This window comes from Phyllobates terribilis, unplaced genomic scaffold (genome assembly GCF_046119375.1).
Source record: "Phyllobates terribilis strain yellow unplaced genomic scaffold, ASM4611937v1 Scaffold_13__5_contigs__length_258822181, whole genome shotgun sequence".
NCBI classification, from domain to species: Eukaryota; Metazoa; Chordata; class Amphibia; order Anura; family Dendrobatidae; genus Phyllobates; species Phyllobates terribilis.
Window position 1 is genome coordinate 135,144,790 of NW_027362773.1, and position 26,039 is coordinate 135,170,828.

The 26,039-nt window shown below is 43.4% G+C and overlaps 1 protein-coding gene across 1 annotated transcript in view; it reads right to left on the reverse strand.

Annotated features, from left to right (window-relative positions):
• The window catches only part of LOC141173624 (mucin-2-like), a 42,451-nt gene that overhangs the window by 9,213 nt on the left and 7,199 nt on the right, over positions 1 to 26,039 (reverse strand). Inside the window, exons 3-4 of the mRNA XM_073657925.1 lie at positions 14,233 to 14,371; positions 12,504 to 12,614 (exon numbers count right to left, since the gene is read on the reverse strand). Of these exons, the coding sequence (XP_073514026.1) occupies positions 12,504 to 12,614; positions 14,233 to 14,371 (250 nt within the window). The remainder of the gene's footprint in view (positions 1 to 12,503; positions 12,615 to 14,232; positions 14,372 to 26,039) is intronic.

Sequence of the window (26,039 nt, forward strand, 5' to 3'; positions counted from 1 at the left end):
AAAACAGCAGAGAAAATAGACCAGTGCTTTTAAAAATAAATGCAGCACAAAATGCTACTACTCTGTGTGGTGGAAAAATATTGCTTAGCCTCTGACAAGAGCTGTTTTAAGATGGACACTGGAAGAATACTTTAACCTCTCCCTACCTAATATACAATCTCTTCCTCCCTGTACTCTGACTTTGTTGTGTGTCTTCAGCTCTGAAAAGAGCTATTTTTTGGTGGTATTACGGAGCTAGTGAGCGGCTCCTTTAACCCCTTAACAACATCTGACGTACTAATACGCGTCTGTGCCCTGGGACATAAGAGCCAGACCCGTATTAGTACGTCATCGCGATCGCGCGCGCACACAGGCTATGCGGGCGCGATCGCCGCCGGGTGTCAGCTGATTGTCACAGCTGACACCCGGTACTATGTGCAGGGAGCGGTCCTGCACCGCTCCCAGCACATTAACCCCTGCGATGCTGTGATCGAAGTCAATCGAAGTCGATCGCTGCATTGCGGGGGCAAGGGGAGGTGATCGCCGATACTCACCTCCTCTTCCGGCTTCCAGCGCAGTCTGCAAAGGCTTCCCGGGTGTTGCCATGACGACCCGATGTCGTCATGACAACATCCGGGTCACCAGACAGCAGGAAGATTGTTTGGACATGCGCAGTGCATCCCCAAACAATCTTCACACTGTGCACCGCTGACAGCCTGCATGGCATAGGGATGGTGCTCCATTCCTATGCCATGCAGGCGATCAGAGAAAAAAAAGTGAAAGTCCCAGAGTGGGACAAAGTAATAAAGTGTATAAACTGTCTGAAAGTGGAAAAAAAAAAAAAAAAAAATTGCAAAAATATAAAAAAAAAAATAATCCACCAAAAATAAAAATATAATGTACCCATCAATAAATATTATTATAAAAAAAAAAAAAACAATAAAAGTACACATATTTTGTATCACCGCGTCCGGAACAACCTGACCTATAAAACTGTCCCACTAGTTAACCCCTTCAGTGAACACGGTAAAAAAAAAAAAAAAAAAACAAAGCAAAAAACAATGCTTTATCACCATACCGCCAAACAAAAAGTGGAATAACACGCGATCAAAAAGACACATATAAATAAAAATGGTACCGCTGAAAATGTCATCTCGTCCCGCAAAAAACAAGCTGCCATACAGCTCCATCAGCCGAAAAATAAAAAAGTTATAGCTCTCAGAATAAAGCGATGCTAAAAAATATTTTTTTCTATAAAATAGCTTTTATTGTGTATAAGCGCCAAAACATAGAAAAATGATACAAATGTGGTACCGCTGTAAACGTACTGACCCGAAGAATAAAGCTACCTCATCAATTTTACCACACGCGGAACAGAATGAAAAAAAAAAAAAAATAACAATTCCTGAATTGTTGGTTTTTGTTTATTCTGCCTCCCAAAAATCGGAATAGAAAGCGATCAAAAAATGTCACGTGCCTGAAAATGGCACCAATAACAACGTCAAGTCATCCCGCAAAAAACGAGCTGTCACATGACTGTCTGCCAAAATCTGGAAAAATTATAGCTCTCAAAATATGGCGATGCAAAAACTAGATTTTACAAAAAATGCGTCTTTTAGTGTGTGACAGCTGTCAGTCATAAAAACCCCATATGATTCTGGCATTGCTGTAATCACACCGACCTAAAGAATAAAGTCGTCTAATCACTTATACCGCACAAGGAACGGCGTCAAAAATAAACTCTTGGGTTAGCATTGGGCTAGGGTTAGGGCTGGGTTTGGGGCTAGGGTTGTGCTGGGGCTAGGGTTGTGCTGGGGCTAGGGTTGTGCTGGGGCTAGGGTTGTGCTAGGGCTTGGGTTGTGCTATGGTTAGGGTTGTGCTAGGGTTAGGGCTGGGGTTGGGATTTTTTTCAAAAGTAAGAAAAAAAGATGACGATATGGCGACTAGTGTTGAACGCAAGTGCTCGCTACTTGAGTTTGCATCAGGTGCTCTGGTATGCATTGAGTATCGTGGGTATTTGAGTGACATGCTCGAGTCTCTGCCCCATATGCTTCGCGGCCAAAAACTTTACGGGGATTGCCTGCCATGCACGAGCGATCCCCGCATGTTTTTTTTTGGGTGTCTAATAACCGTGAAACATGCGGAGCAGGGACTCGAGCATGTCACTCGAGCACACGCTGTACATGGTGCATACCTGAGTACCCGATGCAAACTCAAGTAGCGAGCACTTGCGCTCAAGAATAATGACAACTTATTCAATATGATGACCTTATGTAAACAAATTCTGTGCCGTACCTCTGGGTTCAAAATGTTCACTATACACCTTAATAAAATCCTTGAAGGGTATAGTTTCCAAAATGGGGACACTTGTGGGGGAGCTCCACTGTTTAGGCACATCACAGGCTCTCCAAACGCGACATGGTGTCCGCTAACGAATTGAATGGAAAATCGGCTCAAATTGTTAGCGGATGCCATGTTGCGTTTGGAGAGCCCCTGTGTGCCCAAACTTTGGAGCTCCCCCACAAGTGACCCCATTTTGGAAACTAGACCCCCAAAAGGCACCTATCTAGATGCATAGTGAGCACTTGGAACCCCCAGGTGCTTCACAAATTTATTCGGAAAAATGAAAAAGTGTTTTTTTTTCACTTTTTCATTTTTACGAATCAATTTGTGAATCACTTGTGGGGGATCTCCAAAGTTTGGGCACACAGGGGCTCTCCAAACACAACATGGCGTCCGCTAATTATTCAAGCAAATTTTACAATCAAAAAGTCAAATGGCGCTCCTTCCCTTCCGAGCCCTGCCGTGCGCCCAAACAGTGTTTTTTCCCCAAATATTGGGTATCTGCGTGCCCAGGGGAAATTGCTCAACAAATTTTGCGGTCCATTTTTTCTTGTTACCCCTGTGAAAATAAAAAAAAATGGGTCTAAAGTAACATTTTTGTGAAAAAAGTTAAATGTTCATTTTTTTCTTCCACATTCAAAAAATTCCTGTGAAGCACCTGAAGGGTTAATAAAGTTCTTGAATGTGGTTTTGAGCACCTTGAGGAGTGCAGTTTTTAGAATGGTGACACTTTTGGGTATTTTCTGTCATAAAGACCTCTCAAAGTGACTTCAAATGTGATGTGGTCCCTAAAAAAATGGTTTTGTAAATTTTGTTGGAAAAATGAGAAATCGCTGGTCAACTTTTAACCCTTATAGCTAACTAACAAAAAAAATTTTGGTTCCAAAACTGTGCTGATGTAAAGTAGACATGTGGGAAATGTTATTTATTAACTCTTTTGTGTGACATATCTCTCTGATTTCAGGGCTTAAAAATTAAAATTTTGAAAATTGCAAAATTTTCAAAATTTTTGCCAAATTTCCATTTTTTTCACAAATAAACGCAAGTGATATCGAAGAAATTTTTCCACAATCATGAAGTACAATATGTCACGAAAAAAACAATCTCAGAATCAGGGGGATCCGTTGAAGCGTTCCAGAGTAAATAACTCATAAAGTGACAGTGGTCAGAATTGTAAAAATTGGCCTGGTTATTAACGTGCAAACCACCCTCGGGGCTTAAGGGGTTAAACAGTCCCTGCTCGAGTATCTGTACCTCCCTACTCTACACTGGTATATATAAACTATATAAACTAGTATACACTGCAGGTAGCCCTGAAAAGGGCTTTTGCATTATCAAGAGGCCTAAACAGTCTCCCTAGCAGCTCAGTGATCTCTCCCTCTGCTTGTAGAATGCAGGCTCCGGACACAATGTGTTCAAAATGGCAGTGGCAGGTTTTAAATAGACCCTATGATGCTGGGCGGCCAGCCAATCACAGTAGTGCCACAACCAAGATGTCTGTGGCATTACTGTGATTGGTTAAGAAGCCAGCATTTTTAGTGGCTGCAAAGGAGGCACCAAAACTGCCGGGCGGGACATCCAAATATAGGGAGGCGAGTACACAAATACTCGCAATATAACTAGTAACTCGCTCATCACTAGCCTCCACATATCAGTGATCTGTCAGTGACAGAAAAGTGTCACGTGTATGAAAGGTTCTGTAGGCTAAAGCTTTAATAGACATCTACAGCTTTATAGGTGAGCACTGCAGCAGAGACACTGAAGGGGAGTAACTACAGCCACCATCATCCTTCAGTCTATACTGTACCAATTGGTATATTCTGAAGGATGATATTGATTGTAGTCATATTTAGTATGGTACACTGCCTGGACTGTTTATAAGTGGCCAAAGTACTGTTTATTGTAAATGTGACTACCACCCCCCTCATCTTTCTGAATATACTCATGTACAGTGGGTACAGAAAGTATTCAGACCCCTTTAATTTTTTCACTCTTTGTTTCATTGCAGATATTAGGTAAATTCTAAAAAGTTCATTTTTTTCTCATTAAAGTACACTCTGCACCCCATCTTGACTGAAAAAAACAAATGTAGAAATGTTTGCAAATTTATTAAAAAACAAAAACTGAAATATCACATGGTCATAAGTATTTAGACCCTTTGCTCAGACACTCATATTTAAGTCACATGCTGTCCATTTCCTTGTGATCCTCCTTGAGATGGTTCTACTTCTTCATTGGAGTTCATCTGTGTTTAATTAAACTGATAGGACTTGATTTGGAAAGGCACACACTTGTCTATATAAGACCTCACAGCTCACAGTGCATGTCAGACTAAATGAGAATCATGAGCTAAAAGGAACTGCCCAAGGAGTTCAGAGACTGAATTGTGGCAAGGCACAGATCTGGCCAAGGTTACAAAAGAATTTCTGCATTATTCAAGGTTCCTAAGAGCACAGTGGCCTCCATAATCCTTAAATGGAAGAAGTTTGGGACCACCTGAAGTCTTCCTAGACCTGCCTGTCCAGCCAAACTGAGCAATTGTGGGAGAAGAGACTTGGTGAGAGAAGTAAAGAAGAACCCCAAGATCACTGTGGCTCATCTCCAGAGATGCAGTTGGGAGATGGAAGAAAGTTCCACAAAGTCAACTATCAGCCCTCCACCAGTCGGGCGTTTATAGCAGAGTGGCCCAAAGGAAGCCTCTCCTCAGTGCAAAACATATGAAAGCCCGCATAGAGTTTGCTCAAAAACACACGAAAGACTCCCAGACTATGAGAAATAAGATTCTCTGGTCTAATGAGAACTTTTTGGTGATAATTCTAAGCGGTATGTGTGGAGAAAACCAAGCACTGCTCATCACCTGCCCAATACAATCCCAACAGAGAAACATGGTGGTGGCAGCATCATCCTATGGGGGTGTTTTTCAGCTGCAGGGACAGGACGACTGGTTACAATTGAAGGAAACATGAATGCGGCCAAGTCCAGAGATATCTTGGGTGAAAACCTCTTCCAGAGTGCTCTGGATCTCAGACTTGGCCGAAGGTTCACCTTCCAACAACACAATGACCCTAAGCACACAGCTAAAATAACAAAGGAGTGGCTTCAGAACAACTCTGTGACCATTCTTGACTGGCCCAGCTAGAGTCCTGACCTAAACCCAATTGAGCATCTCTGAAGAAACCTGAAAATGGCTGTCCACCAACGTTCACCATCCAACCTGACGGAACTGGAGGGGATCTGCAAGGAAGAATTGCAAAAGATCCCCAAATCCAGGTATGAAAAACTTGTTGCATCATTCCCAAGAAAACTTATGGCTGTACTAGCTCAAAAGGGTGCTTCTACTCAATACTGAGCATAGGTTCTGAATACTTATGACCATGTGATATTTCAATTTTTCTTTTTTAATAAATTTGCAAAAAATTCTACATTATTGTTTTTTTTCAGTCAAGATGGGGTGCAGAGTGTACTTTAATGAGAAAAAAAATCAACTTTTTAGAATTCACCAAATGGCTGCAATGAAACAAAGAGTGAAAAATTTAAAGGGGTCTGAATACTTTCCGTACCCACTGTATACAGTACATGGGTGTATTCTTAAGGATGAGGGGGGTGGTGGTCAAAATGTGACTACCATCCCCGTCATTCTTTAGAATACACTCATATGTACAGTACGTGGGTGTATTCCTAAGGATGAGGGGGTGATGGTCAAACAGGGACTGCACTGCAGGGTAATAGGTCCAAATGTTTTTTGTATTTTAATATGACAATAACCCTTGTCATCCTTAAGAATGCATCCACACCGTGGATACGGTAGGAGAATTCTAAATGGATGATGGGAGCTGTAGCCCCATTTAATGTACCGTAAACACAAATCTCCCACAACAGCGTGTCCTCCGCTGATCCCCACAACAGTGTGTCCTCCGCAGATAACCACAACAGTGTGTCCTCCACAGATCCCCACAACAGCGCATACTCTGAAGATCCCCACAACAGCGCATCCTCCACAGATCCCCACAACAGCGCATCCTCCGCAGATCCCCCTTAACAGCTCGTCATCTGCAGATCCCGATATTTCGCTCAAAATATATTTTTTTCTTATTTTCCTCCTCTAAAACTAGGTGCGTTTTATAATCAGGTGCGTCTTATAAAGCGAAAAATATGATACTTTATATTTTCTAAATAATATATATTATCTGCTTACAATGGAATATCCCTTAAAACAAACCTTGAAAATGTTGATCTTACATTTTTTTTTAATTTGGAATAAAATGTCTACTCTCCTGTAAGATAATCCTTAAGTGTACATGCACATGTATCGAAAATGCAGTGCATTTTTCACTACGTTTTCACTAAGAGTGATTTCACATTGAGTTCAGGGACACACTTGGTGGCCCCCTCGGGGCATATGTTCGAACTCCCTGCAAAACAGGATTTGGATGTATGCGCCAATGGGGTGATAGACTGTAATGGTGCTGGCAGACTGAACACGCACTCTGACGTGCAACATTTTTGGGAGTGTACGCCTACTGGATGCGTACACTCATATGCAGTTTTGCTGTGGATTAGGATGTATGCCCCGAAAGGGCCACTGAGCATGTCCCTAAACTGAATGTGAAAGCACCCTTATGAAACATTTTAGAATCAGCATATTTTGCTCGAGATTAGAGATGAGCGGTATTCGACTAGAACTGTTCGCCAATCTCAAATTCGAGCTGTTTTGGGCGGTGTTCTAGTCGTTCGACGAATGCGAACGATTTGCAAAAAATTCAGCTGTTCGAGGTTATGTTCAATAACTGTTCGCGCACCAAAAGCGTTACTGGATTTTTTCACATCATGCAGAGATTGCCTGCCACTCACTCTAATGCCACAGCCATGGTAGTTGTGGCATTACAATGGTTGCCCAAATCGATGGGAACAGTGCTCACAGTGAAACATGAAAAGCCGGCAATTCATTAGCGGCATACACCGGTATCCGACAATTTAGAACAGAAAGAATAGAGCATCACACATAGATTTGATAGATAAAAACATGTCAGTCACATATATAAGAAGTACAGTGACAGTGTTGCTTACTGTACTTGTCATTTAGTGTAAAGGATTTATTAAAAAACATAATAGTGTTTTCATGCACCCTCCCTTTAAAAAAGCTGGCAGGCAATTCAGCATCAGTACCCGACAATTTAGAACAGAAAGAATAGAGCATCACGCATAGATTAGATAGATAGAAACATGTCAGTCACATATATAATAAGTACAAAGATAGTGTTGATTACTGTACTTGTCATTTAGTGTTATAATAAAGGATTTATTAAAAAAAAATGGGCGTGGGGTTCCCCGTAATTTTAGTCTCTAGAGGAGGTTAAGCAGACGGCTGGGGCAGATGTTTGAAGCCTGGGAAGGGGGTAATACCCATGGAGCTTCCCAGGCTACTAATATCAGCCCCCAGCTGAATACCTAGATACCTACCTAGACATGTCCAATGAACTCAGCTCAATTCATGCACATCACTGACAGCATGGGAAAATTCTCCTGCGCTTAAGGTGAGCGTGAGAGAATTCTCCTGCGCTCACTGCAAGCGCAGGAGAATTTCCCCATGCTGTCAGTGACGTGCATGAGGTGAGCTGAGTTCATTGGACATGAACTCGGCTCATCTGGATGCCGTCACAGCCAGACACTGAGGAGCACAAGCATGCCTGCGCTTCTCAGTGTCTGCTGCATGGCAAGCTCGATGGCAGCTTTCGGCTGCGATCCAGCCTGTCATGTGAATGTAGCAGAGCTAAATCTGTCCTGGGAACCATGGAAAGGTAAGGATGAAGTTGGTTTATTATTTTATTTTTATTGCAGGAGATCGTTGGCTTCAGCTGGAGTGGGCGTGACGGTAATTATGGTTTAATTTAGAACATTAAAGAATTGTGTGTTTATTTCAATTAAAGGACTTCATTCTGTGTGTTTGTGTTTTTTTTTTACTTTGACTATGGGGTTAGTAATGGGGGTGTCTTATAGACGCCTCTCCATTACTAACCTGGGCTTGATGTCAGCTGGCATTATAAGCTGACATCAACCCCAGCCCTATTACCCCACTGCCACCGCTACAGGGCAGTGGGAAGAGTGAAGCTAAGTGCCAGAATTGGCACATCCTATGGATGCGCCATTTATGGGGTGGCTGACGGCTGGTGTTTCTAGCCTGGGAGGGGGCCAATATTCATGGCACCCTTCCTAGGCTATTAATATCAGCCCCAAGCTGTTTGCCTAGCCTTTGCTAGCTATTAAAATAGGGGGGACCCCACGTCATTTTTTTTTTTTGGGTCCCCCATTTTAATAGCTAGTAAAGGCTAGGTATTCAGCTGGGGGCTAATATTAGTAGCCTGGGAAGCTCCGTGGGTATTACCCCCTTCCCAGGCTTCAAACATCTGCCCCAGCCGTCTGCTTAACCTCCGCTAGAGACTAAAATTATGGGGAACCTGATGCCAATTTTTTTTTAAATAAATCCTTTATTTTAACACTAAATGACAAGTACAGTAATCAACACTATCACTGTACTTATTATATATTTGACTGACATGTTTCTATCTATCTAATCTATGTGTGATGCTCTAATCTTTCTGTTATAAATTGTTGGGTACCGATGCTGAATTGCCAGCCGGCTTTTTTACAGAGACGATGCATGAAAACACTTTTATTTTTTTTTGTAAATCCTTTAACACTAAATGACAAGTACAGTAACCAACACTGTCACTGTATGTTCTTATATATGTGACTGACATGTTTCTATCTATCTAATCTATGTGTGATGCTCTATTCTTTCTGTTCTAAATTGTCGGGCACCGATGCTGAATTGCCGGCCGGCTTTTTTAAAGAGAGTGTCTTCTGAGCAGTTTGTCAGCTTTTGGACACCTTTGAAGGTGTTTTCTATGTGTTTTTGTTTGCCTGCCATTGGTTTTAATGGTGTTCGACAGTGTTCTAAGGTGTTCAACGAACAGTTCCAAGAACATCCCTGTGTTCGACGAACCGAACCGAACCCGAACACTACGGGGGTGGCTCAACACTACTCGAGATTTTTAAGAAATCTTAAGCGTACACTGTGAGAAATATCTGCAGCATAAATTGACCAATGCGATTGATTTGAAATCTGCAGCATGTGAATTTATCCTATGGATGTCATTGTATATTTCACCCTTCACAATGCATAGGATGGAATGTGCAGTGTACCTGTGCCTTTTTTTCCCTCAATGATTTCACTGTGACATCTCTATTTTGTGGGAGGTACGCAGTCGAGAATCTATGTGGGAACATACACAAAAAACGGATACATGTCTCTGTGTGTTTCCATTCCACTCATCAGTAGCATGTGTCCGGAGATAATACAACTGTTCAACCCAGTGGTGTAGCTTGAAGCCCTGGGCCCCAATGCACATTATCCAATATAGCCCCATCTATCATTGGTTTTTAATAAAATTGGTCCTCTCATAAGGGGCAAAGGGACCTTGAAACTCAAAGAAACGGGTGCAACTGCAACCCTGCACCCACTACAGTTACGACCTCGGTCCAGCTATGATCATGTATAACTATATGCTGTTGAGAAAATGAAATGGTAGTTCCCAGTTTTCTATTTATTCATACATTTCAAGAAGCTATTGCAAAGATCTACAAAAGTTGATCCAAAATTGTTACTAAAAGGAGAATAGAAGGAGAGCTGAAAGGTTTTCCTAAAAGATATAATCACTATTGTATTTATGTTTGCTCAAATATAAGCAACTTCCATATACAAATAACAAAAGAGCTTGTTGCATATCTAAGAAAGGGAGAGGCACAACACTGATCATGCACCGTGGATCACCCGAAAATTCAACTCCAATAGCAAGATGTGAAAAAAATTAAATTAATTAAGCATCATTAAAATGTAAAGATATTTAGCAAACAATAGTAAGGCAAAAAGACAGCAGTCCACCATAAGTAAACAACATCACATAAGAGAGTACAATGTATATGGCACGTGTAAATGTGGCAGACAACCCCAAAACAAAAACCTCTGTAAGGTCAATTGCAAAGTGCACAAAGAAACCAATAGTCACAATATAATATGGGGTATAGGGAGGGCGGCGGTCTTACCACCTTGGGGTTGATAATGCAGGTGAAATACCGAGGGTATGTAGGAGTAACCTGACGCGCGTTTTGCGTTATCCAAACGATTTCTCAAGGGTCACCTGGATATTCCTTTCAAATTACTTATGAATGTAACATCTAAAACCTTTAAAGCTAATGTGGCGCCCCTGAGGGTTCGACCGCCACAGGGATGCTGCACTTCTTTAATGGGGTGTAGTGTTCCTCCTTTGAGGTAAGAACAGTGCGATGGTCAGGACCCCACCTCCACATCCAACACCACACTTCTACCCCCTACTGGAAGTTGGGAGACTGGAGAACCAAGAGATAGGGGAACCAACTAGTGGGTGAGGGTGGAGGATTCACATTTTAGTGACACTTTAAATTCACATTTTAGTGACACTTTAAATTTCATATTTAATACACAGCCATCTTGACTCTGGGTTCTTTGATTGTGATCTCCCTCCCTGAACGTGGATCCTGTGTGGACCTGCAGCGGATGGAGACACGGCCCTCGTACCCTGGCCTTGGGTCGAGGGGCAGGTTGCAGATATTGTGTGTCTCAGCCCGGTCAAGGACCATGACCAACAAGGCCCGGAGCTCAGGAGTGTAGCTCCACCGCAAATGGATCCCAGGGGGATGCAGACGGAGCGGTATACACCACCTGTCCTCGCTATTCTGATCCAGTCAGAGGGATTAAGGCTGCAAGAGGGGTACCGGCCCCCGACACCTGACCTTGCTACTCTACGTCCTGGTCAGGGAAGCCCAGTAGGCCCAAAGGATCCCACCGGGTAACGGAAGGAGCGGAGCTGCCACCCGTACCCTTTTTCTGAGCGAAGTCCAGAGGGAGACCCGGCCTATCTACCCACACACAGACAGGAAAGGACCCGGTCTGTAGTCTAGGAACACTCTGGTGTGCAGTCCTGATCAAACACTTGACTTACTCGGAGGTTGTCGGACCCCCCCGTCTCTGGTGACCGCAGAACTCCGCAAGGAGCAGGGAGAAGCATTTCAACTGCACTCCCCACCATGAGTAAAAACCCTGGAAGTTAACCCCTATGGCCTCCGGACTCTTTATTCTGCACTACACCGCACTACATGGCACCAGGACTCCTACACTACAACCCCCTCCATCCTGCCTCTCTGTCCTGAGGCCCTGCTCCGCCTGTGAGGAGTAGTATCAACGCCGGCTGCCACAACGTCCCGCCTCAGAGGACTGCAGCAGCACTGGTGGCCTTCACCAGGTACCACAGGTGGCGTAGTCGAGATCAGCCACTCAACCCGGATAAACCCCCCCATCGACAACATAGGACCCGGCTCCGAGTCCCCCATCTCCCAGGGTAGGGCTTCCAGCATCACACACTAAGTCCCGGAGAACCCCTTTAACAAGTGGGGAATGGTTTCTAGTGTAATACTAGTAGATACTGGTGTGCACATAGCAATGATCAAATTTGACCCTATTTTATTATTTTAGTGTAGATTTTGCCACTGAGTTCAGCCCAACCTGTTGCTTGTTTCCAATCCTCCTATTTTCTCACTTACAATACATTTCTTTTTGAGAAGGGAGACCTGTACAAGTTCTCACAACAAAGTAGTGCAGGGTATTTGAATAACCAGGGATCCCTCTCATCAAGGACACTAAAACAGCCACACAGTATGCCTGTATGGTAGGTACGTATGTCTGCAATACTGGAAAAATTAACAAAAGTTGCTAAGGTGCAAAAGCTTGGAAACATTTCTTTTTGATGTTATAGCGTTATTTTTATTTTTTGGCAGCACTGAATTTACTTGTTACTGTAGGTTTTAATCTAAGGGTTTAACTGGATGTTTGTGTAAACGTTTGCACATATTCAATTTTCTTTAGAAAATGTTTAAATATATCTACTGTATATTTGTGTTCCCAGCCCATGTGGTGTTAAAGGAGTTTATTTAGATTTAGGAAAAGAGAGTTTTATTAATGAAAAGGGACACAAACTTCTAATTTATTTAAGTTTGAATTTTTTGCATTCTTTTAGATCTAGTTTTGATGACAAAATTTAAATTAAAAATATTCTTAAAAATTCTAACATTATGAGCAGATCACTTACCGTCATTTCATTATTTAAGACAATGGTGACACTTGTAAGACAGACTTCTGTCTGTCTTAATCCACATTGTCTTATGTTCCCCAAGATAGCATAAAGAGAAGTCTTGCAATCCTAAGAAATTAATACATTTCATTAGAAAATTCATGAAAACTTGACTATGTGTTGCATCTATGACTGTTCATACCTGTGTTCTGTGAATTCCCATCAGTCCTATTCTTAGCATGAAAAATGCATTAACATCTAAAAAGTCTGTAAAGGCCCTTTAAAAATAGAACCTGAAGACCCGTTTATGCAACTTTTTAATATGCAAATTGTCTCTTCAATTTGCATATTTAATTTCCCAAAGGAGCATACATGGCTTTTAAGTCTCCTCACTCTCACATGCCAGGCTTGGCTTGTTACTCTCCACAAGGAGAAACTTTAACCTTTAGATCTCCTATGCAACTTTTTAAAATGTTTAAAATAATAAATTAAGTAAAATCAGTCTCTCTAATGGAACTTTTTCAGACATAAATCCATAAAAGTGCAAAAAATATGTTTAATGAGATGAAAAAAACACCCCAAATGCCATAAAAAGCTTCAAACAAAACTTGATGATTCGCTTACAAAGCTAACACCTCCCATTAGTTGGCTTAGTGTATGTTAGAAATTTGGACAACATTTTGACTCATTTTTCTGCATGTGGTGTTGTATGTTAAACCAAGCTTCTATTTCAGAACTCATCTTTTCAGGCAAGCCAGGACTATTCGTCAATAAAGGAACAGAAAACGGGTAATTTTTTAGCTCAAATTTTGCCCAAATTATTTCAAATTTTGCTGAATAAATCTACTCACTATTTTATTTCCGTAGGTAAGTTAAAAACATTTAAATTAGTCATTGAAGCAATGCAAGAGACTGGGATCTTGATGCTACTTTGTTTTTTGAGCACATATTGCTATACAAATGATACTTATTTTTAATTTGTTCTAAGTATTTATGATGCAAAATTATCAGGTTTTTTTTTTTTGTTCAATGGATTCTAAGACTGATGTCATTAAGTGGAGACTTCAAATATTTAAAGGGACTCTGTCAGCATAGAATGACTGTTCAAACGAAGTACCACCAATTTGTGCTTCACGGCGGGGCCAATCATTTAAATACACCTTCAGACCTGCTTGTTTGCCATTAATCTCCACCCAGTCTCTTCTTTGATTGACAGCTCTGGCATTATAGGGCCGCAGTAGGGCGCAGATAAATGGAAAACAAGCAAGTAGGAAGATGTGTTTCAATGACTGGCCATGCCAAGGGTTGCGCCAAGAGCCTGTACTAGGCTGGCCAGTTTCCCTTTTAGGGTGTTATATGAGTACCATTTTAGTACTGTATTGAGTCTTATGATGAAATAAATAAGAGATGACATTGAAGTGCCAGAAATTCATTGATGTTCACTGCTTGGCTTGATCCTGGAACCCTTGGAGCCCTGTAGCCCTTGGAGTGAGATGCACCACATTTTTTAAAAGGATAATCAATTTGGTGCATCCTTTGGTTGCCTGCGCACCAAAAAATGAAATATACACCAGTCACAAGCTGGCATAAATTACAGTAATTTTTTTTGCATGATTGTAGCTAAACTGACTTTTGCTAAGACCTGGAAAAAAAGTGTGAGGAATGAAGCAAAAGGAAAAAAAAGAATAATTTTTTCTGCCGCAACATCTCAAGTAAAATTATTGTAGAGATATAATAATGTTCATACCTTAGAAATCACATATTCACAGTCCCCTTGCATATGATATTGCAGCTGATCAAAAGTTGTTATATGGGAGCCGCCTTCTATAGAACAGGTTGCAGAACACGGAATGGCTGTACAATTCCATTTGCCACTATAACATGAACTGTATAGAAAGCATAGTCAAAAGTTCTCGTAAATATGGATTGGATTAGCACAGCATTGATTTTATATTGTAGTATGCTAAGGGGGAAAAAAGGGATGGGTCGTTGGTAGCTCACCACGTCTCCTAATACGATTCCAGATAGCCACATGGAGTTGCTCCTGTGGGTGTCATATCCGCTGGTGATTGCAGCCGTGGTGTAAACAGAAGAGAGGATTTTCAAGGCACGTCCGACCAGGAGGAATAAAATTCAATCTTTATTGGAAAACTTTAAAATTGCATGTTAAAAACATAGAAACCTGGCGTGTTTCCGGTGCATATCAGCAACTGTACTCAAAGGATACTAGTAAAGCTAAAAACCATCATATATATATATATATACAGTACAGACCAAAAGTTTGGACACACCTTCTCATTTAAAGATTTTTCTGCATTTTCATGACTATGAAAATTGTACATTCACACTGAAAGCATCAAAACTATGAATTAACACATGTGGAATTATATACTTAACAAAAAAGTGTGAAACAACTGAAAATATGTCTTATATTCTAGGTTCTTCAAAGTAGCCACCTTTTGCTTTGATGACTGCTTTGCACACTCTTGGCATTCTCTTGATGAGCTTCAAGACGTAGTCACCGGAAATGGTTTTCACTTCACAGTTGTCCCCTGTCAGGTTTAATAAGTGGGATTTCTTGCCTTATAAATAGAGATGAGCGTTGTTCTACTCGAACTGTTCGCCAATCTCAAATTCGAGCTGTTTTGGGCGGTGTTCGAGCCGTTCGGCGAACACGAACAATTTGAGAAAAATTCGGCTGTTCGAGGTTATGTTCGATAACTGTTCGTGCACCAAAATCATAACTGGATTTTTTCTCAGTAATGATGAAAATTAATGTTAATACGCAGTTTGAGTGTACTGCGGGGTGGGGGGAGGGGCAGGGGATGGATCTCTGCAGGAACAATGAAGATCTCCATTTTTTTTTTTCTCTTTCCCGCATTTACAGTGGGGAGGTGCAATCTGTCAGCCTATCAGCAGCGCACACACGGAGCGAAGTGCTTTTTTTCACACAAGCAAGGGCATGTGTCATTGGCAGTGTATGTCACATGTCCTTGCCCTATAAGACCAAGCCATTTTCCCCGTCGCCACCATTTTCTCACTGCTGCAGCTGCGTGTTAGACGGCACCGCTGTTGCTGTGTGCGCTATACCTTGTTAATTTCAAGCCAATTTTCGCACAAATCTACAGATAGCTTGGGAGTAGGGAATAGTTGTGATTGCAGTCCTTTTAAGGACTAGGTTACAGCATTTCCTATGACTTTTATCAGGCAGGTCTGTGCTCTTAAATAGATAGGTTGTGGGAGTAAAGACTAATTGTAATTGGAGTCCTTTTCAGGACTAGGTTACATCAGTTCCTATCAGTTTTTGCCAGGCAGGTCTGTGCCAGTGCTGTGCAAGTTTTTTTCACAGCATTTGGCTGAATCTAGCAAAGCTAATCCTTTTTGGATTATTGCAGAGTGTGTTAGTCAGTGGAGTAGCCTATCTGTGTTGCAAAATATACCACCTGTGTATAGAATACCAATTTTTTTACTGCACCTAGTGAAGTAAAATCTTTTGGGCATAGCATCATTCTATTAGTCCATCTATACTGACCTCCATCAGGTTGCAAATTGAATATAATTTTTTTCTGCATCTAGCTCTGAAAAAATATTGGGCTTCTAGCTGTGTGTGGGACTTGTTGTATTAGTCCATCTATACTGACCTCCATCAGGTTGCAAACTGAATATATTTTTTTCTGCATCTACCTCTGAAAAAATATTGGGCTTCTAGCTGTGTGTGGGACTTGTTCTATTAATCCATCTATACAGACCTCCATCAGGTTGCAAACTGAATATATTTTTTTCTGCATCTACCTCTGAAAAAATATTGGGCTTCTAGCTGTGTGTGGGACTTGTTGTATTAGTCCATCTATACTGACCTCCATCAGGTTGCAAATTAAAAATAATTTTTATCTGCATCTACAGTACCTCTGAAAAAATATTTGGGCTTCTATCTGTGTGTGGGACTTGTTCTATTAGTCCATCTATACTGACCTCCGTCAGGTTGCAAATTGAATATAATTTTTATCTGCATCTAGCTCTGAAAAAATATTTGGCCTTCTAGCAGTGTGTGGGACTTTCTCTATTAGTCCATCTATACTGACCTCCATCAGGTTGCAAATTAAAAATAATTTTTATCTGCATCTACCTCTGAAAAAATATTTGGGCTTCTAGCTGTGTGTGGGACTTGTTCTATTAATCCATCTATACAGACCTCCATCAGATTGCAAACTGAATATATTTTTTTCTGCATCTACCTCTGAAAAAATATGTGGCCTTCTAGCAGTGTGTGGGACTTTCTCTATTAGTCCATCTATACTGACCTCCATCAGGTTGCAAACTGAATATAATTTTTTTCTGCATCTAGCTCTGAAAAAATATTTGGCCTTCTAGCAGTGTGTGGGACTTTCTCTATTAGTCCATCTATACTGACCTCCATCAGGTTGCAAATTCAAAATAATTTTTTGTCTGCATCTAGCTCTGAAAAAATATTGGGCTTCTAGCTGTGTGTGGGACTTGTTGTATTAGTCCATCTATACTGACCTCCATCAGGTTGCAAATTAAAAATAATTTTTATCTGCATCTACAGTACCTCTGAAAAAATATTTGGGCTTCTAGCTGTGTGTGGGACTTGTTGTATTAGTCCATCTATACTGACCTCCATCAGGTTACAAACTGAATATATTTTTTTCTGCATCTACCTCTGAAAAAATATTGGGCTTCTAGCTGTGTGTGGGACTTGTTCTATTAATCCATCTATACAGACCTCCATCAGGTTGCAAACTGAATATATTTTTTTCTGCATCTACCTCTGAAAAAATATGTGGCCTTCTAGCAGTGTGTGGGACTTTCTCTATTAGTCCATCTATACTGACCTCCATCAGGTTGCAAATTCAAAATAATTTTTTGTCTGCATCTAGCTCTGAAAAAATATTGGGCTTCTAGCTGTGTGTGGGACTTATTGTATTAGTCCATCTATACTGACCTCCATCAGGTTGCAAACTGAATATATTTTTTTCTGCATCTACCTCTGAAAAAATATTGGGCTTCTAGCTGTGTGTGGGACTTGTTCTATTAATCCATCTATACAGACCTCCATCAGGTTGCAAACTGAATATATTTTTTTCTGCATCTACCTCTGAAAAAATATTGGGCTTCTAGCTGTGTGTGGGACTTGTTCTATTAATCCATCTATACAGACCTCCATCAGGTTGCAAACTGAATATATTTTTTTCTGCATCTACCTCTGAAAAAATATTGGGCTTCTAGCTGTGTGTGGGACTTGTTCTATTAATCCATCTATACAGACCTCCATCAGGTTGCAAACTGAATATATTTTTTTCTGCATCTACCTCTGAAAAAATATTGGGCTTCTAGCTGTGTGTGGGACTTGTTCTATTAATCCATCTATACAGACCTCCATCAGGTTGCAAACTGAATATATTTTTTTCTGCATCTACCTCTGAAAAAATATTGGGCTTCTAGCTGTGTGTGGGACTTGTTGCATTAGTCCATCTATACTGACCTCCATCAGGTTGCAAACTGAATATATTTTTTTCTGCATCTACCTCTGAAAAAATATGTGGCCTTCTAGCAGTGTGTGGGACTTTCTCTATTAGTCCATCTATACTGACCTCCATCAGGTTGCAAATTCAAAATAATTTTTTGTCTGCATCTAGCTCTGAAAAAATATTGGGCTTCTAGCTGTGTGTGGGACTTGTTGTATTAGTCCATCTATACTGACCTCCATCAGGTTGCAAATTAAAAATAATTTTTATCTGCATCTAGCTCTGAAAAAATATTTGGCCTTCTAGCAGTGTGTGGGACTTTCTCTATTAGTCCATCTATACTGACCTCCATCAGGTTGCAAATTGAATATAATTTTTATCTGCATCTAGCTCTGAAAAATTATTTGGCCTTCTAGCAGTGTGTGGGACTTTCTCTATTAGTCCATCTATACTGACCTCCATCAGGTTGCAAATTGAATATAATTTTTATCTGCATTTAGCTCTGAAAAAATATTTGGCCTTCTAGCAGTGTGTGGGACTTTCTCTATTAGTCCATCTATACTGACCTCCATCAGATTGCAAATTAAAAATAATTTTTATCTGCATCTACCTCTGAAAAAATATTTGGGCTTCTAGCAGTGTGTGGGACTCATTGTATTAGGCCATCTATACCAAGCTCCACCAGCTTTGAAATTAATAATAATTTTTAGCTGCATCTAGCCCTGAAAATAATTTTTCACAATAGTGGTAGCAATAGAAATATGGGGCGCGTGCCTGGCTAACAAAAATATACGCTTCATAACACAAAACACCAGCCTAGCGCACTGCATTAATAAGATGGCATCATCGTCTCTCCCAGTGCTAGGCCTACTGCGCAGGCTAGTATTCCTGTGCCTAAAACACAATGTATGGGTCCGCGCTAGCCACTATGCTGAGGGGTATAAAGCTGCTGCTAGCGCCTTATAACAATTCAATTGGCAGATTTTCACAGAGCTCTTCCACAACGCCCACCCATCGGGCAACAGTTGCCCACCCTCCCTATGGGATCTAGTGGCGAATAGTTGATGCCATTAATCAGAGCGTCAGTTGCCCCGTCAACGTGGCAAGCATACGGTAAGGCATGGGAAGAGTGGAAACGACTAGTAGCAGGCAGACGGGTTGACCAATGTGAACAAGCCAGATCACAAGTCACCATAGAATTTCTCCACCAGCTAATGATGAGGGGCATATCAGGGGCATATCAGGGGCATCAGCGCAGCGGTGTCTGACCGGAGTAGCATTTCACTTCCAACTACTGAATTGGGGAGATGTGACAAAGATTCATCATCAGACAATCCATAAAAGGGTGGAAAAGGGGTCAGCCAAGTCAGGAATGTAGACGTCCCGTCCCGTGTCACTAAAACTGATTTCTCACATCTTATCCCTAACACCATTAACATGACACTCACAATTTGAAGCAACACTAATGTCTACTGCATTTGTGATCGCCTTCTTCGGGGCGCAATGTATAAGCGAATTAGTCCCTCAATCCAAAATTACCACCAGTGGACGCTTATTACACCAGGAAGTAGTCATAGCCAATAATGCAATACGTGTACGCATACACCAATCGAAAACGGTTCCAGCGGGCAGGGGTATTTGGGTACTTCTACAACCCACAAACGGTACACTGAGTCGGGTAACAATAGTAAAAACATATCTAACCATCAGATCACAAAGTAATTTCTTCGTATCACACATTGATGGAACGCCATTATCAAGATACCTGTTCCAAGCTATATTTAATAAATGCATAACATCGGCAGGGAACCACCCCAAAGATTACGGGACACACTCATTCCGCATAGGTGCGGCCACAGAAGCAGCAAGAGCAGGACTGTCAGAAACGGAAGTTCAGAGGATAGGGAGATGGCGATCCACGTGTTTGGCGAGATACATAAGACCGGACTTGTTATCCTAACGTGGTTTGTTTCTTTTACAGGTGACGCTAAGCCAACAGTGTGAGTGATAGGCCACTCGTATATATATTGGGCACAAAAAAGGGCGAAAGTCCGCCCAGGCGGGAGGAAATTAGAGTTTCATAACACATATTTCAACTGGAGAGGTATTAGAGGCCTGCTATGGCCACAGGTACTAATGGAGGTAATCAAGGTAGGGAGAGAGGCAAGAGGTCCAGTCATCTTAGTTATACAGGCCGGGGGAAACAACCTAGGTCATCACAAGAGCGCATAACTAATGGCAATAATGAAACTAGACACTGAGTGCTTCAGAGAATTTTTCACAAAATTAGCTATAGTATGGTCAGAAATTGTGCCGATAGCGGTATGGCAAGGTGCGCGAGACATCACGGCCATCGAATGGACAAGGCGGGTAATAAATATTCGGATGGCAAAATTTAGAAGAGACAGAGGCGGTGTAGTGATACGACACCGACAACTGGAAGGAGATAAAGCAGGCCTCATACGGCCCGACGGTGTTCACTTAATAGATATTGGACTGGACATATTCCTGTCAGGACTCCAGGACGGAGTGGAACAAGCGTTAAGAGTGATGGGTGGGGGTCAGAGTCCTGCATACGAGTACACTGGATCCTCCGTGGCCTGGAAATAGAAAGGACATGTTGGAGAGTTACACTTGTTGGCCAACTTGCCGGAGTGGGGACCCAGGGCATGCTGCAACAAGCTGAATTATTTTAGAAATAAAATGCCTTTCTAATGGAATGAGTATAAAGAGTTAATAAAGCTGTGACCGATCCTCACCCATCCAGTTGTAAGAGTTACATTATTGGGTTGTCCATGAAAGGGGGGCGGTAGGGGGGCTGAGCATCTGGGTTTGGTTGGGGGTCCCCACAGTCTGCCTAGGCTAGATTAATTTAAAAATTCTTATTAGATACACAGGCGGTGCAGCTTGCTTCGCAGCTGGGCTACTACGCCCAAAGTATTGCCTAGGCTAGATGCAGTTAAAAATTCTATGCTGACTAGCAGACACTGAAGATTTGGAGCAGACCTCTGAGTAAACAGCTCTTCAGACTCAACCATCTGTGTTACCCCAAGCCATAGTGTATGTAGTTTCTTACAGTTAAAAGGGGGGGGTGCGACCCAACCCACCTGGAATTGACGATGCCAACGTCACGTAAGACACAGCAAGGGGACTCCCAAAATTGTGGCACAGACACAACTTAACCCTAGAACGCATACCTGTGGCATTGCAGGCCCGCCAGTTAATTGTTTTCTATTTTCTGCAAGATTGCTTTAGTTAGAATTTTGAAACTTTAGGTATTCTTCATGTATATAGTTGTTTGTCATTTGAGTTTGAGTTATTCCATGTTATTTGCACACGGGCCTAAAGGGCCCCAGGTATGTGAAAGTGTAGATTTTTATGGTCATGCGTTCTAGGGTTAAGTGGCATCAATTGCCCCACTGTTGCTTAAAACGGTTGGTGAGGTGATTTTACCAAATCCCCAAGCTTTTAGTCTCCCAAGGATGACACAGGGGTAGAAATGTCCTTGCGAATCCATGATTTGATCATCTTTATGAACGTGAGTCTGTCTACATTCTCAGTGGACAGCCGCGTGCGCTTATCTGTCAGCACACCACCAGCAGCGCTGAACACACGTTCAGAGAGAACGCTGGCTGCATGGCATGACAAGATCTCCAAGGCGTGAGTGGCGAGCTCCGGCGATTTTTCAAGATTGGAATACCAAAATGAGCAAGGGTCCAGTGACACAGTCATGGCTTCGATGTTCACTTGGAGATTCTCCTGTACCATCCTCTCTAGGCATTGACTATGTGTCAGACTTCTTGTCTCCTGTGGCCTTGCAAAGGATGGTCTAAAAAAGTGGTGAAACGATTCCACAAAATTGCTGTTATCAGCAGATACTGTGTTACTGTTACTGTTTGAGTGATGAAGACTCGACAGTCCCACCGTTGGCAAGTTAGAACTGTGAGATTCACTACGTGCACCACTGGTGTTTTGTGGAAAAGCACATGTAAGATTCTGCAACAGATACTCCTGCATTCGTCAATACCTTTTTATGGCAGGAATTATTTCGGCAAATATACTTTTGTACCGGGGATCTAAGAGTGTGGCAACCCAGTAGTCGGGATTACTTCGAATTCTGACAATCCGGTGGTCATGTTGCCGGTAGTGCAGCAAGAAGGCACTCATGTGTCTTGCGCATCCAGAAGGACCAAGTCCTTGTTGTGTTGGTAGCGAGGTAAGAATCATGCTTCCTTCCTCTGCCCTCTCCCTCCAACCTCGCACAACAGAAATGTGATCAAGGTCTCCCTCATCTGATGAGTCTTCCATGCCCATTGCCAGTTCGTCCTCCACTTCTTCCTCGGCTCCTGCACCTTCCTCAACAGTTTGGCTGCTACCATGCGCCCTGGTTAATCCCTCTCCCCCACCCTCCCATGCCTGCCGCCTTGGTGCTGCCAACCGTCTGGACCTTGGAGATGTTATCCCTTCCGCATACGACTCCTCCTCTACTTCCTCCACCTCCTCTTGTCCCACCACCTGACTCCGAATTCTGTTTAACATGTGCTCCAGCATGTAAATCACCGTAATAGTCATGCTGATAATGGCATCGTCAGCACTAAACATCTTCGTCGCCATTTCAAGACTGTGCAGAAGGGTGCATAGGTCCCTGATCTGAGACCACTCCTCCAGCGTGATTTGCCCCACCTCTGGATCTCGTTGGCCCAGGCTATACGTCAGAACGTATTGCACCAGGGCTTGTCAGTGCTGCCACAGTCGCTGCAACATGTGCAGAGTTGAATTCCACCGTGTCGGCACATCGCGTTTCAGCCGGTGAACTGGCAGGCCCAACGACTTCTGTAGAGATGTAAGTCGTTGAACTGCGGGATGCGAACGGCGGAAGTGAGCACACAGCGACCGTGCACTCTGCAGAAGGCCATCTAGTCCGGGATAGTGGGCTAAAAATTGCTGGACAACCAGGTTCAACACGTGAGCCATACAAGGCACGTGTGTGACATTGCCCCGGCGAAGTGCCGCACCCAGGTTTGCAGCATTGTCGCACATGGCCTTCCCTAGTTGCAGGTCCAGTGGAGACAACCTTTCATGAAACTGGGTCTCCAGAGCTGACCAAAACTCCTCAGCTGTGTGACTCACATTTCCCAGACATTTCAAAGTAAACACTGATGCGTTGAGCCCTGCTGCCAGCATAGTAAGGAGGTGTGCAGGATTCCTTCTGCGCAGTTAGAAAGCAGGTGGCATTACCAGACAGGCTTTGGGTGCAGGTGGAGGACAGAGAGGAGGTTGAGGAGGCAGAAGCAGTGGAGGAAGTTTGAGATAAATAGGATTAACACACAACTCATGGGGACGGTAAGACTTGGACAGCAGCCCCTTGTCCTGCTGTCACCATAGTTACCCAGTGCCCAGTCAGCGACATGTAACGCCCCTGTCCATGCCTTCTCGTCCAAGTGTCTGTGGTGAAATGCACCCTGTCACACACAGAGTTTCTCAAAGAAGCGGTGATGTTGTGTGCGACATGCTAGTGGAGCGCAGGCACACCTTTCTTTGAGAAGTAGTGCCGACTGGGCATCTGGTACTGGGGCACTGTGACGGACATAAGGTCTTGAAAATCCTCTGTGTCCTCCAGGTGGAAAGGCAGCATTTCTGTAGCCAACAGCTTGCAGATGGTGAAATTCAACCTCTTAGCTTTCTCATGGCTAGGAGGAAATGGTCTTTTACTTTTCCACATCTGAGGGACCGAGGGCTGGCTGTTGTGCTTAGACGGTGTTGAGTATGGTGTCCCCGGCAACTGCCGGTCTGTGAGGAAGATGCAGGCGGACATGTTAGGTTGCCTTGATCCAAAGGTGGTGCTCTCGATGTCGGAGAGCGCTCAACACTAGCAGGTGTTTCCACTTCCCAATGAACTGACGACCTGCCAATCACACTGGCTGTTGCGGGTAAAGAGGTGGCAGGTCTGCGTCCAAAAACATGTGTGACTGCTGTCCCCCCAGTCACAGAGGATGAAGAGGCTGCGGATGCACAAGATGGGGCAGACGGTGGTTGGCCCAGCCGGCTAGGCCGCATTGTAGCACAGTGAGCTTCCCACTGCAACTTATGCTTCATATCCATGTGACGGTACATGCATGAAGTACTCAAACTATGTATTTTTTGGCCTCTACTTAGCTTTTGCTGACAAATATTACAGATAACACGAGTTGGGTCATCCTTATTGATCTGAATAAATGCCCAGGCTATGCAAGGCTTAGAGCCCATGTGACCTGAAGAGCCACTACGACTTGTGGTCAGAGGCAGAGTTGTGGTTGAGGATGCAGTTGTTGACATGCTTCCAGTACTCCGTCTCTGTTCAGGTAGGCGCAACCTAACCTCGTCGTCAATAGCATCTGTGATGCCCCGCTGCGCTTGGTATCACAGATCCTGCAAGAGTGCATTGATGGAATCCTCCACAAGAGGCCCCCATAAACATTCACACATCTCCACCTTCCACCTCAGACCAGCAGAGGGAGCCCGTTGGGGATATAAATAGGGAAGGTGGAGCTAGGCAGTTCAGTTCCTCTGAAGAGTTCCTGCAGTAGAGAAGCCTAAGAGAGGTCAGTCTGCAGTGGAGCTCAGTCTAGTCTAGAGAACGCAGTTAATAGTTCAGCAGTGGAGCACGAGGCTCCTGCTTGCTAGATTCAGGGAGCCCAGATAGAGCTTAAGGTGTGCCGGTGCCGTAAGATAGTGAAGCGCGGCAAGCTGCCGTTAGTGTGTATAGCCTAGTGAGGGCCGGAGTAGGCCAAAGGCGAGTGGCGAGTTAGTACATAAGGGGCAGAGGAGCTTAACCAGCTCACCCCGAAGCATTTACCGGACACAGGATCCGAGCTTACCGGTATCTCTATGACCCAGTAAGGCATAACCGGAATCCCTGGAGAACTACAAGTCCCAGGATCGCTAAGGTGCTGATATGTAACAGAGCCAGGAGACGCTTAGGCCCCGCATACTGGGAGCGTGAACTCCAAGAGAAGCCCCTACCACAAGGTCAGCCAGCGCAGGACAGAGACAAAGTTAGGCCTAGCTCCAGGCAGGTCAGAAACTTACTACGCAGAGGCAAGAAACAGGAGGCCCTACACCCGCTCATTGGGGAGGATCCTGATATGCACCCTTCACCCTACAGTGCTCCGGGATGTGCCTGAATTTCCACCAGTAAAAGGTATTGAAGTGACTACCGTGTCCGTTCCTGTTCTTGCTCTGACCCAGCTGGGTCTCGCCTGTCCTGCATTCCCCCTGCATACGCTGCCCTGAGACCTAGGTCCACCTGTGGGGAGCTATACCATCGAGCTGCCTTATCACCGGCCTCAGTGGACTGCTGCAGCGCTGGTGCTTGTCACCAGATACCACAGGTGGCGTCATGAACTCTTATAAAATTAACAATTATCCACCCTTTTAAAGAAAGACCCCAGGGTACGGGCCAGGGAGCCGACCACCGCGACATCCCCAAGGCCAGGCAAATGCCCGGGTACCGAGTCATCCCCATCCCCAGGGCTAGTCACATCCTCCTCCACCTCCTCTGCTGACCTCATCGACTGTCTGACTGTGGGTTGACAGTAAGTGGGATCTCCAACCTCGTCATCATCACCCTGTGTGTTATCACACTCGTCGCCCTCAGAGCCAACCTCTTCCTGCCCTGACCGAAAAGTCAAGTTGTCGCTCCAATCAGGTATTTGAGTCTCATCATCGTCTTCATCATTGTCTCCACCAACATTAGTTACAGTTTGGGAACAAGGGTCTACATTATGCTCAGAACCTTCTTCATCTGGTCCTGGATCCAACTTATAAAAATTCTGGGCATCGGATCAGATCATTTCCTCATCTGGATTAACAGAAGCTCTGGAGCAGACCTCCGTTTCCCAGGCTATAGTATGAGTAAACAGCTGGGCAGACTCAGCCATCTGTGTTACCCCATACTCAGACGGGCAGCTGGAGACTTGGGAGCTGTGAGGAAGCAAGTGCGATTGGGGTGACACCTCTGAGGACTGGAGTATTTGTGATGTTGAAATTGAGGTGATGGAGAGCCCACTTGAAGGAGCACTTGATATCC